Genomic DNA, 14,823 nt, shown 5'->3' with positions numbered 1-14,823 from the left:
GGGGGAGGCCCTTCGGCCACGCCCCCGCCACTGCCCATTGGGGGAGGCCCTTCGGCCACGCCCCCGCCACTGCCCATTGGGGGAGGCCCTTCGGCCCCGCCCCTCCGCCCCCATTGGGGGAGGCCCTTCGGCCACGCCCCGCCGCCCCCATTGGGGGAGGCCCTTCGGCCCCGCCCCGTCGCCCCCATTGGGGGAGGCCCTTCGACCACGCCCCCGCCACTGCCCATTGGGGGAGGCCCTTCGGCCCCGCCCCTCCGCCCCCATTGGGGGAGGCCCTTCGGCCACGCCCCGCCGCCCCCATTGGGGGAGGCCCTTCGGCCCCGCCCCGTCGCCCCCATTGGGGGAGGCCCTTCGACCACGCCCCCGCCACTGCCCATTGGGGGAGGCCCTTCGGCCCCGCCCCCGCCACTGCCCATTGGGGGGGAGGCCCTTCGGCCCCGCCCCTCCGCCCCCATTGGGGGAGGCCCTTCGGCCCCGCCTCGCCGCCCCCATGGGGGAGGCCCTTCGGCCACGCCCCCGCCACTGCCCATTGGGGGAGGCCCTTCCGGCCCCGCCCCGCCGCCCCCATTGGGGGGGGAGGCCCTTCGGCCACGCCCCACCACCGCCTATTGGGGGGAGACCCTTAGGCCACGCCTCCGCCACTGCCCATTGGGGGAGGCCCTTCGGCCACGCCCCTCCGCCCCCATGGGGGGGGAGACCCTTTCGGCCCCGCCCCGCCACCGCCCTTGGCCGAGGCCGAGGCCCGCCCCGACGGGGGAGGCCCGTTAGGCCACGCCCACTCCGCGCCGTGGGGGCGGCCCGCCGAGGGCGGAAGCGGGGCCGCGGCGCGGCGGACGGCGCCCTTCCCGCGCGGCTCCAGGCCCAGCCGTCACGGGGGCGGCCCCGCCCCCACGCCTCGCGCGCTCATTGGCGGCCCCGCTTCCGCCCCTGCGCCCTGGGTCCGCGGCGCCCGGGCGGGGGGCAGCCCCCGCCTGACCCCGGGGCCCCGCAGCGCCGGTGACCTGGGCCGGGCCAGGGCCTTCCCCGTCGAGCCGGAGCCACAGGACCCGGAGGCTGAGCCTGCTGCCCCCACCCGCCTGGCCCCTCGCTCCCGCCCGACCCCAGGCCGACCCTGCAGCCCCCCTCGACGCCGGGGGTCGCGGCCTGGCCGCTCCGGAACCGACTCGGCGCCGTGCTGTTCGGGGCTCACCGCACCCCGTGGTCCCCTTCCCCGCACACGAGTGGCCCCAGGGCTGCCAGCGGAGAGCAGGGCCGCGCCAGGGCGAGGCCCGGCCCCCGGTGTCTGCCTGTGGACTCGCCACGTCCCCATCTGTTCCATCCCCAGGCTGTTCGCGGCCGCCGCTGACTCTGGGCACACCTGGCCCCCATGCCACCAGGGCTGCGAGGGCCCGCCACTCCCTCGGGCACAGCGGCCCCCAGCCACAGATGCCTCCTCCTCTCCTCGGCTGCCCCATGGTCAGAGGTGCCCAGTGGAGGCGCGACGCCCCCACCTGCTCGCCCCACGAGGGCCGGGCTCCCGCTGAGGCGGGGCAGGTGTCCTCCTGGGTGCCCCTCTGCCTCCAGGTCCCACAGCAGCCTGCAGCCGCCCCCACCTGCCACTGCCTCCCTCCTGCGCTTGCTCAAGCGCAAGCAGACAGACTCCAGCTCCCAGCAGGCTGATGTCCTGGTCCTCTGCACTCTCCTCCAATTACCCCCCCAGCGGCACACCAGCCCTTCTCAGTCTCAAGACTGCTTGACCACCGACAGCCAGAATTAAATGGGTAACAAAACACATAACCTAAGGAGGAACGCCGCCCCACGGATGAGCTGGTAGCCGGCTCTGACTCAGGTTAGGCCAGTCCTGGGAAGGGGGCAGTCCTGCCGCTGGGGGGCAGCCCTACCAGCCTGCGGTCCAAGCATGTATCCCAGGTGAGGGTCACAAAGCTGCTTCACTGGAGCAAGGGTCTGCAAACCTGCAATGGGCAGACAGTAAGTATTGTAGCCCACTGGTCCCCACGGGCAGCTTCTTCGCTCAGAAGGCTTGGCAAAGTCTAGAGCGGCATGGCTCCTGGCAGCTGGTAGACACCCAGAATGCTCGGAACATCCCTCACACCCCCACCCAAGCACACAGAGACCAAGCCAACCACAGGCCAGTGGTGCCAGGACAGACGGGTACACTGAAGGCACATGCACTCCCAGCTGATAGGCACATAAGAGCAGACTCAGGCCAGATGTGCTGACCCTGCCCTGGAAAGTGGGCACAGCCCAGAGACCACATACTAGCGTGAGGGCCAGACACCCCAACTGTTCGGGGTCCTTGACACGCCCTGACAGGCCTCCCAGAGCGAGAGACAGTATCCTCCCAGGGAACATCCGTTCCCCTCAAATCTACCCAAGAAACTCTGGCTGGTTCCAGCCCCCTACAAACTTAGCATCACCAGCGACACATGACGGCGGGGGTTTGGACATTCATCTTATTCACAGCTCAGACAAACACCACATTTCAGCAAAACATTCTCTTATTTTATTTTCATCTCAGCAAATGTTCTTGTTTGGCACCTGACTAACATCCATTTGCGGACCACACTCAGGTCCACAGGTGTGGGCCCAGGCCATCCGCAGACTCCCACTGGTGGGTCTCGATGCCTGCGGACATCAGAGCGCCTGCTCCTCTCTGCCTTCAGGGCCTCAACCTGTCCGAGGTGCGCAAACAGTGGCGGCCGCAGGGTGGGAGGGCAGTCGAGACACAGCAAGCCAAGCAAGTGCCTTGACAGCAAAGTTCCTTCCACAGGCAGCAGGCCTCTGGACAGGGTCCCAGTGGAGCTTATCCAACACACTGCTGTCTGCTGGGGTGGGGTGAAGAAAGGACCACCCTCCCTAGTGGCTGGGAGGGGTGCGCGCGACAAGCTGGTTTTCGCCAACTTTTTAGAGCTCAAGCATCTAAGGAAGACTTGCTAGATGGATGGATGGGGCAAAGAGCTCGTAGGTCAGCTGCTGGCCAGAGGACATTCCCGAGTGCAGCTCTAAAGCCTTCTCACGAGAGGACTTTCCCAGTATCCACAAATACACCCTGGGCCCATGGGGCCACTTCTCTTCTCCACAGTTTTCAGTTGTCAAAGGAGTTCAGGGGCGTTGGCCTGGGGCCCTCCTCAAGCTCTGGGTTCAGGGTTAGCTGCTCCAAGCACAAGCACAGTCTGGGGGTCAGGCTGCTCTTGCAGCCCTGCTGAGGAAATCAGACATGCCTGGCTGGAGAAAACCCGGCGCTCCGCGGGGCACGGCTGGCGGGGCTTTCGGGCCCAGACGTCTCCTCCGGCGCGGTGGAAGCGAGACCGCGCGCGGGCGGGCCGTCAGCCTCCCCGACCCCCGCCTGCGGCCCGGCGCGGGGCTAGTTGACCCGGCAGGCGCGGATCATGAGCAGCTGCAGGAGGATGAAGACCGGGGACGTGATCAGCCCGAACCAGAGCTCCCGAGTCTGCTCCACCAGCTTCTGGCACAGCAGCATCTCGAAGACGAACTTGAGGCTGAGAACCGTGAGGACCCAGAAGAGGCGCAGCACCGCCAGCCGCTTCTCCCCGTCCTGGAAGAGGCGCACCGACACGATGGTGGTGAAGTAGGTGCTGAGCCCGTCAGCGGCGAAGAAGGGCACGAACACGTTCCACCAGGTGAGGCCGGGGGCCAGGCCGTCCACGCGCAGCGCCAGCAGCACGGAGAACACCAGCAGCGCCAGCAGGTGCACGAACACCTCGAAGGTGGCGAAGCCCAGCCACTGCACCAGCTCCCGCAGCGAGAAGAGCATCGCGCCGGCCGCGCGCGGGCCCCGCCCGCCGCCCCGGCCCCCGCCCCCGGCGCGCCGCCGCCCCGCCGGCCCCGGCCCGGCCCCCCGCACTGGCCGCCCGCGGACGCCCGCCGCGCTCGGCCGCCATGCCCCCGGGCGCGGCCCGAGGGCGTCACTTCCGGCCGGCGCCGGAAGCCGGAAGCGGGGCCGGAAGCGGCGCGCCGGGCGGCCGGGGTGGCCGGGCCGATGCCGCGCGCGCGGCTGCTGGTGCTCTTCGGCAGCCAGACGGGCACGGCGCAGGATGCGGCGGAGCGGCTGGGCCGCGGGGCCCGGCGCCGCCGCCTCGGCTGCCGGGTGCAGGCCCTGGACGCCTACCCGCTGGTGAGGCCTCCGGGGCTCGGGCGGGCGGCGGCGGGGCGGGGCGGTCGCTGCTGCCCGGGCCTGACTCCTGCGTCTCTCCCTTGAGGCGAATCTGGTTCACGAGCCCCTGGTGATATTCGTTTGTGCAACCACAGGCCAAGGAGACCCTCCTGACAACATGCAGGTAGGGCGGGCGGGCGCGCTGCCCCAGGCGCAGGGCCCCGGCCCCTCCCTGCTGCCGGCCGAGCCAGAAGCCCGCCGAGCCGCCCCGGGACCCTGGCTGCCCCCCTCAATAAACTTGCAGAGGCCACCAGAGAGCTTTGTTCCCCGCCTTGACCTGTGTTTCTCCAAGGCTGTGTGTGAATCTGGCCCGAGTGGCCATTTCAGTGTGGCTTGGCCCGCAGGGGCCAGCCCTCAGGCCATCCTGCAGCGCCCCTCTGTTCCAACCCAGTGTGAGCGCACACGCACACGCACACTTCTGTCCGCCCGCCCAGTGCCGTAGAAGCCACGAGCTGGAGAGGCAGTTGCAGTGCCAGAAGGAGGCGCTGCAAGGGGACAGCCCAGGTGCCTCGGGAGCGTTGACAGGGCTGTCCAGCCCAACCTGGGCTTCCAAGGAGAGCTTTCTGGAAGAACAGCGTGCAGGCTGAGTCCAGAAGGACAAGGAGGCTGACCAGGTGCCAGGAAAGGTGGGGGGGGGGGTCTGTGCAGAACAGCAAGAAAAATGGCCTCACTTGCGGGAAGAGCTGGCCAGCTCAGGCTGGAACAGCTGGTCATCAGGTGGGGTGGGAAGAGTGGCAGGAAGGCAGGCCTGACCCCAAGGAACCCTCAGCGAGCAGCGTGAAGCTCTGGGTGTGTCCTGGCAGAGCTGCCATCCGCCGGGGGCAGGGAGAAGAAAGCACATCTCCGAGATGTTAAGAAGGCGGGATTTATAGGACACGGGCTCAGACACCTCAAACATGAGAGAGACGGGGATTGGGGCTCAGGTGCTCCGATGGCCTGTGGGCCAGAGCTCCACGACGGCCCCGGGTGGAGGTCGAGGCCGGAGTGGCCAACACAGCCGCTCAGGAAGAAGCACCTCTTCCCCCTCAACGGGCTGCCCTGGACAAGGGGCCCGGGAGGGCTGCAGGGAGAGGCCACCCAGCGGCCCCAGTGTGGGGGGAGGGAGGCGTCCTATGGCGAGGGGCGGTCACAGGCATCCAGGGTGAGCAGAAGTGACAGCTTTGGAAAGGCTCTGGCTATGTGCGGACTCTGGGTGGGGCCTGGGCCCCATTTAATGCTGGTGGGGGAGAGACTGAAGATGCGGGGCCAGGTGAGGCAAAGCAGAAGGCAGGAGGGGAGGGCTGGCCGGTGCGGTGCTTACTCCACTTTGAAAGTGGCAGCTTGAGCTGTGGTGGAAGCAGGGTAGGAGGCAGGGAAGAGCCCCGAGGAGGGGTCGGGGCCTCCCTAACCACAGTAGGCGCCTCGGCTGCAGAACAGGAACGTGGTGGGGGTGGGGGTGTGACTCCAGCTGCCTCTGGACTGGCCCCCTGAGCACACTGGTCGGCATGCACCCTGGCGGGGGCGGGGGGCCTCTCTTTGGAAACCAAGGGCTGCTGGGAAAGATCCTGCCTTGTCCCCTACTGTGAGACCTGCTGGGTGACAGGTCGCAACTTGTTTTCCGCCACCTGAAACACAAAAGGCCACCAGGAGCCACCCCACGTGGAGGGAAAGACCTGATAGGTGGACCCGCGGGCTTGGGAGCTGCCCAGGCCAAGTTGGTGTCCACAGAGAAGGGCGGGCCTGGAGCCGGAGAGTGGGGTTCCCGTGCAGAGCCGGTGGTCAGCGCCCTCACGTCCAGCTCCAGGCCTGCTTCCTGCTGCCCAGCGAGGCCCCTCCGGTGTGTGCTTGAGAGATCCAGGGCTGGCTGGGCCTGAGGCCTCCCCCAGGGGCCCCCAGCGAAGTGGGCAGCCAAAGGCAGGGCATGAGGTCAGGATGGGGCGCACCAGAGTCCGCCGTGTTGGTCCTGACGTGTCCGTGGGGTTCTCGGGATCTCTGGGTCTGGACACGGCCCCCTCGAAGGGCCAGCCAGGAACGCTGTGGAGGCGAAGGAGCCCTGGAGGGGGACGGGGAGCTCCTGGCCAACACGCTGGGCAGCAGAACGTGTGGGCGGGCATGAGTCCGGGGCCCCCAGAGCTGTTCCTGGCGGAGGAAGTTCCACCGAGTGGGTGGACAAGGACCAGAGGGGCAGCCGGACTGAGAAGGGAGCGGTGGGGGGTGGGGAATGCCCTGCAGGCGGGCACTAATTGGGCTGCTCCTCCAGCGCTTTTGGAGGTTCATATTCCGGAAGAGCCTGCCGGCCACCGCCCTCTGCCAGCTGGACTTCGCCGTCCTGGGCCTCGGGGACTCCTCCTACCCCAAGTGAGCAGGCAGGCAGGCTGCCAGGATGGAGCTTGGCAGGGGGGCCTGACCGAGGGACCCACGCGGGAGGCAGGCACGGGGGTGGCAGCCATGCCGGGGCTCCCCCGCTTTTATGGGAAGGGGGTCCAGGTGCTCTGGCTTCCGGGGAGCTCCAAGAACCCACAGCCTCGAGTCCTGGCACCCCGCATGGGTTGGGGGCACACAGGGCATGTGGTGGCCTCTGTGCAAGGACAGTGGGCAGCACCTGGGCAGCAGGACGCTCGGTTCTGCAGGACGTGGCTGCTTCCTGCACCGCGGGCGCCGGCCGGGCCCCAGGCGCGCCCCGGGAGGGCCGCAGTGAGGGGTGCTGCCCTCCCCCCAGCCACCCAGCCGCCTGCTCACTCTTCACAGGTTTAATTTTGTGGCCAAGAAGCTGCACCGCAGGCTGCTCCAGCTGGGGGGCAGCGCCCTGCTGCCTGTGGGCCTGGCCGACGACCAGCATGAGCTGGGGTGAGTGTGGGGGCCCGGGCGGGGGTGGGGGCGCGGGCCCGCCTGAGCTCCCTCTCTCCACAGCCCCGACGCCGCCATCGACCCCTGGCTGCAGGACCTGTGGGAGAAGGTGCTGGGGCTGCACCCCGTGCCCTCCGACCTTGGCGTGATCCCTCCCGGAGTCCCGTGAGTGTTGCGGCCGCGGGGCCCTCCCTCGGGCCACTCCCGGGCCTCACGGCCTGACGCTGCCCCTGCCTTCCCGCAGCCTGCCCTCCACCTTCAGCCTGCAGCTCCTGCAGGGGGCCCCCAGGACCAGCCCCGAGGAGCAGGATGGGGCCGCGACAGGCCCGCCGGGTCCGCCGTCCGAGCTGAGGCCCTTCCCGGCGCCCATGGTGGCTAATCGGAGAGTGACCGGCCCCGCCCACTTCCAGGACGTCCGCATGATCGAGTTTGACGTTGCAGGCTCTGGGCTCAGGTGGGCCCCTCCCTCGGGCGGGCGGGCAGGGCGCCCCCTCCTCCCACCCGCGCCCCCTGCTCCGGGCAGAGGTGAGCCCGTCCCGCCCGTGGCTCCCCACAGTTTCGCACCTGGGGACGTGGTGCTGCTCCGGCCCGAGAACGCGGCCGGCCCCGTCCAGCAGTTCTGCCAGCTGCTGGGCCTGGACCCCGACCAGCTCTTCACCCTGCAGCCCCGGGAGCCAGGTGAGCCTGGGGGGCCCTGCCACGGCCCCGCCCGGAGGCCCTCGCCCGCCCCCGGCCTGCCGCTACGCCCCCCGCCGCAGGTGTGCCCCGCCCCGCCCGGCTGCCGCAGCCCTGCTCCGTGCGGCACCTCGTGTCCCGGTACCTGGACATCGCCAGCGTGCCCCGCCGCTCCTTCTTCGAGCTCCTGGCCTGCCTGTCCCCCCACCAGCTAGAGCGGGAGAAGCTGCTGGAGCTCAGCTCGGCCCAGGGCCAGGAGCAGCTGCTGAGCTACTGCACAAGGCCCCGCAGGACCACCCTGGAGGTGCGGCCCGGCCGGGCAGGGCAGGTGGGCCGGGCAGGGGCGGGGCTGGCAGCCCCCTGAGGCCGTCTTCCCCAGGTGCTCTGTGACTTCCCGCACTCGGCGGCTGCCGTCCCCCCAGACTACCTGCTGGACCTCATCCCCCCGATCCGACCCAGGGCCTTCTCCATCGCCTCCTCCGAGCTGGTGAGGGCCGGCGTCAGGGAGAGGGCAGGACCCTGACCGGCAGGCGATGGCCACCCCGCGCGGGGTCGCGCCTGGTGGGCTGGTGGGTCTGGCGGTGGGGGTGGGGCAGCCACCAGTGGGGCACCTACCGCCGTCTCTGCAGGTGCACCCCTCGAGGCTGCAGATCCTCGTGGCCGTGGTGCAGTACCGGACCCGCCTCCGGGAACCCCGCCGGGGCCTCTGCTCGTCCTGGCTGGCGTCTCTGGACCCTGAGCGAGGTGCGCGGCTCTGGGGGGAGGGTGTGGCCTGGGACCTGACCTGGACATGGCTAGGCCTGGGCGGGGTTCTGGCCCTCCAGGCTTCCTCACGCGCCTCCTTCCCGTGACAGGACCTGTTGAGGTGCCCCTGTGGGTGCGCCCCGGGAGCCTGGCCTTCCCTGAGACACCAGGCACGCCCGTGATCATGGTGGGGCCTGGCACCGGCGTGGCCCCCTTCCGAGCAGCCATCCAGGAGCGCGTGGCCCGGGGCCAGACCGGTGAGCGCACGGCCAGGCAGGGGAGCTGCACACTCAGGCGTGGGCCAGACTCAGGCCGCCCTGTGTCCCCCCAGGAAACTTCTTGTTTTTCGGGTGCCGCCGGCGGGACCAGGACTTCTACTGGGAGACGGAGTGGAAGGAGCTGGAGGAGAGGGGCTGCCTGAGCCTGTTCACCGCCTTTTCCCGCGAGCAGGTGGATGCTCCCGGAGAGGGGTGGGGTGGGGTAGGGGCACAGGGAGCACGGGGGCTTGCCGTGGAGCGTGGGAAGGATGCTGGGGGGCGGGCGGGGGGCCAGAGAGGATTGGGGGCTGGGAGGACTGGCCGGGAATGCTGGGGTGCTGACCCCCGCCCCCCCGCAGGAGCGGAAGGTGTACGTGCAGCACCGGCTGCAGGAGCACGGGGCCCTGGTGTGGCGGCTGCTGGACGGCCAGGGCGCCTTCTTCTACCTGGCGGGGTGAGCACAGCCCTAGCACGGGGGGAGGCAGCGGGAGTGCCGGCCACCCTGAGCCCTGAGCCCTCTTGCCTGTTCCCCCAGCAACGCCAAGGACATGCCCGTGGGTGTGTCGGAAGCCCTGACGTCCATCTTCCAGGAGGAGGGAGGGCTCTCCGGGCCCGAGGCGGCCGCCTACCTTGCTGGGCTCCAGCGGAAGCTGCGTTTCCAGGCCGAGACGTGGGCCTGAGGGGCCGTCCAGCCGGTGCTGGCCACTCTGACCACTGCCCCCGCGGGCCCAGGCCCCCCCCACCAGCAGCAGGGCAGCCAGCTCCCTGCACACCAGATGACCTGGACCCGCCCCATCTGGGTTCAGCTTCCTGTTGCCCTTTCTCCACCTGTGCCCTGGGCATCGCGGCCTGGTGGGCAGCAGGTACCAGTCAGCCGTTTTGGGGTACTCTGTGCCCCAAAGCATGGGTGTGTGAAGTGGCAGGAACCCCAGCAATAAACATGGCTCTGCTGTCTGCCCTGGTGTGCTCCCCTCGTGGCGCTGGTGGGGGGGTACTGTGCCCAGGGTGGCCCCAGCTGCCTCTGCCCGCAGCCCTTGGGTGTCTCCCCTAATACAGTGGGCAGTGCCCGGCTGCCCCCTTGCATGGGCCCTGACCCGGCCGACAGCCTGGAGAGGGGCGGGAAAGCAAGGGCTGGAGGTGCCCGGGCAGGACCAGCTGACCCTGTCCTGCCCGGGAGCCGGCCTGGCAGGCGGGGTGGGGCGGGGGCCGGGCGGCACTCTCCCCGCCCCTGGGAGGTCCTTGAAATCCGGCCGGAGGAGTCTGGCGAGCTGTCCCAGCGCCGCCTCCACCTGGAATCTCCCGGTGCCTGACACCGGCCGGACCGGGCGCTGCCTGGCCGGGCTGGGTGGGGTGGGGTGGCCACGGGCCGGAGGCCCCCTGGAGCTGGGGCTCCACGACGTTGGCTCCAGTGGGGCGCAGAGCCAGAAGGAGGCAGCGCCGCTGTGAGGTCAGTGCCCGCTCCCGCACCGTCCAGGAGGACCTCGCTGTTCCTCCTCAGGGCAACAGCCGCCGGTCGCCACTCTGGGGCCCCGACCTGCCCTCCCGGACTCCTGCCCTGGGGCCCCTGCCCCTGCACCAGGCCCTGGGGCCCATGCTCACAGCCTCGCTGCCCGCGGCCCTGGGCTGGCCCAGCTCCCCGCTGCCCCCCGGGGCCCTGAGTGCTCGGACCCGCTGCGCCAAGAGCCAGAGGAAGGAGGAGCGGACGGCAGGGCCGCTCAGAGCCCCGGAGCAGCAGACAGAGACCCCCTGCTGGGGGGCACAGCCCCTGCCTGCCCCTTGGCCGGGCGCCCAGGGCAGCAGCAAATGGCTGCGGGCGAGGAGTGCCCCATCTGCACAGAGCCCTACGGGCTGGGCGCGCACCGCCTGGCCCTGCTGAACTGCGGCCACGGCCTGTGCGAGGGCTGCCTGCGGCGGCTGCTGGGCACAGCCCCCAGCGTGGACCTGGGCCGGGTGCGCTGCCCGCTGTGCCGCCAGAAGACGCCGGTGCTGGAGTGGGAGATCTGCCGGCTGCAGGAGGAGCTGCTGCGGGCCGACGGGCCCCCGCGCCCCCCACGCCCCCCACCCCCAGCCCCCCAGCACCGCGGCCGCGGGCCCTGGGGCTACCTGGAGCACCGCTACCAGTTCCGCTTCCTGGTGGGGCCCATGGGGGGCCGGGGCTGCCTGCCCTTCCTGCCCTGCCCGCCCTGCCTGGGCACCTGGCTCTGGGCCCTGCGGGAGCGGGGCCCCTGGGCCCGGCGCCTGGCCCTGCTGGGGCTGCTGGGCCTGGAGCTGCTGGGGCTGCTTCTGGTCTTCACGCCGCTCATGCTGCTGGGGCTGCTCTTCATGCTGCTGGACCGTGTGGGCCACTGAGCAGGCCACCCACCACCCGGGCCTGCCTTGCTGGGGCCAGGACCTGGCGGAAACACCCAAGCCCGATAAGCTCGAGTCTCCGAGAGACCACGGCCAGCCGAGGGCCGCCCAGGAGCCTGCCAGAGACCAGCGCACCAGGCGCCGGGGAGCTAGCCACAGCCAGCACAGCACCGCAGGAGGCCCGGGCCCACCCCGACCTCGCTAGGCCCGGCCCGTCTGCCGCGGGTACAGCGGGCCTTGGCAGCACCGAGTCCAGGGCGGGCGGGCTGGGCAGGGCCTGCGTACCCGGCAAGGGCCAGTACACATCCCCTGAAGGTCAGGGCAGCAGAGGGGAGGGTTCTCGCAGCGCATGTTCAGGGGGTGGCCCAAGGGACTCCCACATGCCCCCAGGCTCAGGTCCCAGGCAGGGGCCATCACAGAAGGCTGGCATGACCGGGCCCCTCCGGCGGCTGTGCCTGGCCCAGGAAACGTCTGTCAATACACGGCTCCTGCCTCCAGTCCTCTGTCCCTGTTCTCCTGCTCCATCCTCGCCGCTGGCCTCCTCCCACCCCTGCGGAGGCCCCGTCTTGCGTCCAGGTGGCCCGAGTGCCAGGCAGGCCGCAGGGTCCCCACCCCCACCACCATCTCTGCCGGCCTCGCCCCAGCCCCACTCACACTGGCCCCCAGCTGTCCCCACGTGACCTTGAGGGTCAGGTGGCCCCAGGAGCCAGGCGGACGGATTTGCCCCCATGTAGCCACCCCCGCATCCAAGGGCCAGTCCCAAGGACACGTCCCTCCCGGCTCGCCTGGCCCGCTCTGCGGCCCTGCCCACACAGGCAGCCGCTCTAGGCAGGTGCGTGGGTTCTGTGCGCGAGCAGGGCCCCGCCCCCCCCCACACACACACACACACACACACACGCAGGGCCAGCGGGGGCTCCCGCAGGCCAGGCCCTCCTCTGGCAGCTCCAGGCCCGAGCCGGCTAGGTGCAGGCCACGGGGGGCTTCAGTCCAGGGCACGAGGTGCGGACTTTGGCAAAGAGTTTTAATGGCAGAGTTGGCTGCAGCGGCAATGCCACGCGGGCGGGGGCCAGAAGCTGCGGTGGGTGGGGGGCGGCAGGGCAGGCGGCCCGGAAGGCGCGGCAGCCCCGGCAGCGGCGGCTACATGATGGAGCAGGCGGACAGCGGGTTGCGGGCCTGGCAGGTGCAGGCGGCCCCGCAGTACTGCCGGAAGGTCTGGTAGCAGCTGCCCTCGGGTTCGCCCCCCCACTGGCCGCCCGACGGGGCGGTCAGAGCCTCGGGGGGCAGGCGGCTCAGCAGGGATGTGTTGACGGCCAGCGCGGCCAGGCCGTAGTCGGTGAAGAGCACGGTCTCGCGGCGGCAGGTGGGGCAGGAGATGAACTTGTACTTGGGGCAGGACTCGTAGAGGATCTGCAGGCACTGCTCGCACACCGAGTGCAGGCAGGACAGCACGCGCGGCCGCCGCTGCGTGGCGTTGTACGTGTGCCCACAGGTGGGGCACTCCAGGGGCTCGCCCGCGGCTGGCGGCACCGGGGGAGCCCCCGCGGACGGCGGGCCTGGCCGCATCACGTACTGGTTCACGATGACCTCGTCCGCGGGCGCCACGCGGGGGAAGCCCAGCTCGGTGCTGCCCTTGCGGGGCCTGCGCGGCAGGGGCGGGGTGCGAGGCGCCCCCTCCGGGGCTGGCACGCCACCCCCACAGGCCTGGTTGGCGATGACCTCCGTGTCTGCGGGCCAGGCACGCTTGGGTGCCAAAGCAGGGGCGGGCCGGGGTGTGGCTGGGAAGCAGGGGGCGGCCGCCTGCAGCTCGGGGAACTTCTCAGGGTGGACGATCTTCACGGCCTCCATCTTGAGGATGACATGGGGGCCCTTCAGGCAGGACATGAGGAGGCCCGGCCAGCCGCTGCCCACCTCGGGCCCGGGGTCAGCCCGCATCGGGTGGTCTCCGGTCAGACTGGGCGTGGGAGCAGGTGGGGGTGTTGGGTGGGGCCGGGGGGGAGGCAAGGGGGCAGCATCCTGGTCCCGCCAGGCTTGGTGGGGACCTCGGCCGCCCCGTGGACTCCTGGGGGTGGCCGGCGAGAGCTGGGGGTGCAGCGGTCCCCCCAGTGGCCACAGTGGCTTCTCTGGTCCAGTCCGAGGAGGAGGGAGGGGCGGAGGTGGGGGCGGGAGGCGGGGACAGGGCGGGGTGGGAGGCTGCCCCGGGCCGCAGGTCTGGCCCAGGGGCTCACCCGGGGTCTCCGGCGGCCGCTGGCAAGGGGGCGTGGGGGGGGCTCCCCCTGCAGCCGAAGTCAGCAGGCCCCGGGCCGGGACATCCGGGCGGGCAGGGGCTAGGTGGGCCCCATGGCTCCAGGACAGGGCGCCCAGGGAAGGCAGCTAGCCCGAGCGCTGGCTGCGGGGGGCCCCGGGCCGCGGGCTCGGCGCGGGCAGAGAGGCCTGGCCCCCGCCCGAGCTGCAGGTGAGAGACCGCGTCAGGGCCGCGCCCCGGCCCAGCCCGCCCCGCACAGAGCCCGGGCGCGCGACCTCTGACCCCGACCCCCGCCCGCCCGCCCGCCCGCGCGAGGGGCGACCCGCGACCCCGCGCCCGGCCCCCGCGCCGCGCCGCGCCGCGCTCACCTGCCCCAGCCTGGCGTCCGGGCCGCGCGCCGCCGCCGCAGAGGTTGAATCAAAGGCAGCCCGGGGCGCGCCCGGCCGGGCCCGGGGCGGCGGCGGCTCCGGCGGCGGCGGCGGCTGCGGGGGCGGCCCGGCCAGGCAGGGCGCGGGCAGCTCCGGGGCGCGGGCCGGGCAGGGGCGCGGGCGCGGGCGCGGGCGGGGCGCGGCGGCAGGTGCGTGCGGAGCGGGGCGCGCGCTGCGGCGGAGGCGCGGGGACCGCAGTGCGCGCGGCGCCCGCCCGCGCCCGCAGCGCCACCCCCCGTCTGGGGACCCGCGCGGGGTCCGCGGGGCGGGGCCAGGCGCTCGCCGCCCCTCGATCCGCCGCGGCCGGCCCGCTCCCGGGGTCGCCCCCGCCCCGCCCCGCCCCGCCCCGCGCCCCCGCCCGGCTCCCGGAGGGGCCCCTTTCCCCCGCCCAGGCCCGGCGCGGGGCGGCGCCGAGGGGGCCAGGCCCCTCCCTGTGTCCGCCGTCCCTGCGGGCGCCCGGGGGCGCGCCCGGCGCTGTCCCTCCGTCCCGGCCGCCGGCCCGAGCGACGGGCGCCTCGCGGGGCGGGGCCTGGGGGCGGCGGGGACGGCCGGGGCGCCCCGGGAGCGCGCGCCCCCCGGGCCGTCGGGTCAGCGCGAGGCGCGCCTCGGGGCCGCTGCCCCCGGCACTGCCCGCCCGCCGGCCACCTCGCGACGCGCCGGCCCGGCCGCTGCCCCCGGGCCGGGCCCGGCGGGCCCCTCGGAGCCGGGCAGCAGCGCGCGGACCCCGGCGACCCCGGCGACCCCGGCCCGGGGCGCTCCGGCCCGCCCGACGTCGGGCTCTGGGGGCCCGGCCGGTGCCGGCCCGTCCCCCGCCCTGCGGGCCGGCGGGGGCGAGGGGGCGCGGGGCCGCGGGCCGGCGGGGGTGGGGCCCCCTCTGCCCCCGCCGGCCCATCGCCCGGCCCCGCGGGGCGCGTGCCCGCGGGCGCGGCCCCGACCGCGCCTCGACCCGGGCCCGCAGCGCCGGCGCCGTCCGAGGCGGGAGGCCGAGCCGGGTCTTCGGAAAAACCCGCGGGCGCGAAGGCTTCTGGGAACCACGTTCCCACCGGCCGCCCCGCGCCCGCGTGCGCATGCGCCAGCCTCCGCCTCGCGGCCGGGCGGGGGGCGCGGCTCCGCGCGTGCGCGGTGGGG

General features: G+C 72.5%; 4 protein-coding genes across 4 annotated transcripts; 2 read left to right on the top strand and 2 right to left on the bottom strand.

Moving 5' to 3' along the window:
- Nucleotides 1–2,457: 2,457 nt before the first annotated feature.
- TMEM203 (transmembrane protein 203) lies at nucleotides 2,458–3,775 on the bottom strand (the record flags this gene model as incomplete). The annotated part of the gene is made up of 1 exon (XM_084237450.1): nucleotides 2,458–3,775. The coding sequence occupies one exon, from the start codon at nucleotides 3,773–3,775 to the stop codon at nucleotides 3,365–3,367; it is 411 nt and encodes a 136-aa protein (XP_084093576.1). The 3' UTR covers nucleotides 2,458–3,364.
- A 225-nt stretch (nucleotides 3,776–4,000) lies between these two features.
- Nucleotides 4,001–9,615, top strand: NDOR1 (NADPH dependent diflavin oxidoreductase 1; the record flags this gene model as incomplete). Its single annotated transcript, XM_084236254.1, has 14 exons — nucleotides 4,001–4,135; nucleotides 4,221–4,298; nucleotides 6,414–6,511; nucleotides 6,902–7,000; nucleotides 7,064–7,165; nucleotides 7,245–7,454; nucleotides 7,557–7,678; nucleotides 7,759–7,979; nucleotides 8,055–8,162; nucleotides 8,305–8,419; nucleotides 8,530–8,676; nucleotides 8,751–8,869; nucleotides 9,036–9,130; nucleotides 9,212–9,615. The coding sequence occupies 14 exons, from the start codon at nucleotides 4,001–4,003 to the stop codon at nucleotides 9,354–9,356; spliced, it is 1,794 nt and encodes a 597-aa protein (XP_084092380.1). The 3' UTR covers nucleotides 9,357–9,615.
- Nucleotides 9,616–10,479: 864 nt separating this feature from the next.
- Nucleotides 10,480–11,025, top strand: LOC311172724 (ring finger protein-like; the record flags this gene model as incomplete). Its single annotated transcript, XM_084236253.1, has 1 exon — nucleotides 10,480–11,025. The coding sequence occupies one exon, from the start codon at nucleotides 10,480–10,482 to the stop codon at nucleotides 11,023–11,025; it is 546 nt and encodes a 181-aa protein (XP_084092379.1).
- A 1,034-nt stretch (nucleotides 11,026–12,059) lies between these two features.
- Nucleotides 12,060–12,998, bottom strand: RNF208 (ring finger protein 208). Its single transcript, XM_084236922.1, has one exon. The coding sequence runs from the start codon at nucleotides 12,955–12,957 to the stop codon at nucleotides 12,163–12,165; it is 795 nt and encodes a 264-aa protein (XP_084093048.1). The 5' UTR covers nucleotides 12,958–12,998; the 3' UTR covers nucleotides 12,060–12,162.
- Between the last annotated feature and the right edge of the window lie 1,825 nt (nucleotides 12,999–14,823).

This window comes from Talpa europaea (genome assembly GCF_964194135.1).
Source record: "Talpa europaea genome assembly, chromosome: 7".
NCBI lineage: Eukaryota > Metazoa > Chordata > Mammalia > Eulipotyphla > Talpidae > Talpa > Talpa europaea.
Note: the sequence above shows the minus strand (reverse complement) of the source record. Positions and strands in the feature narration are given on the sequence as shown.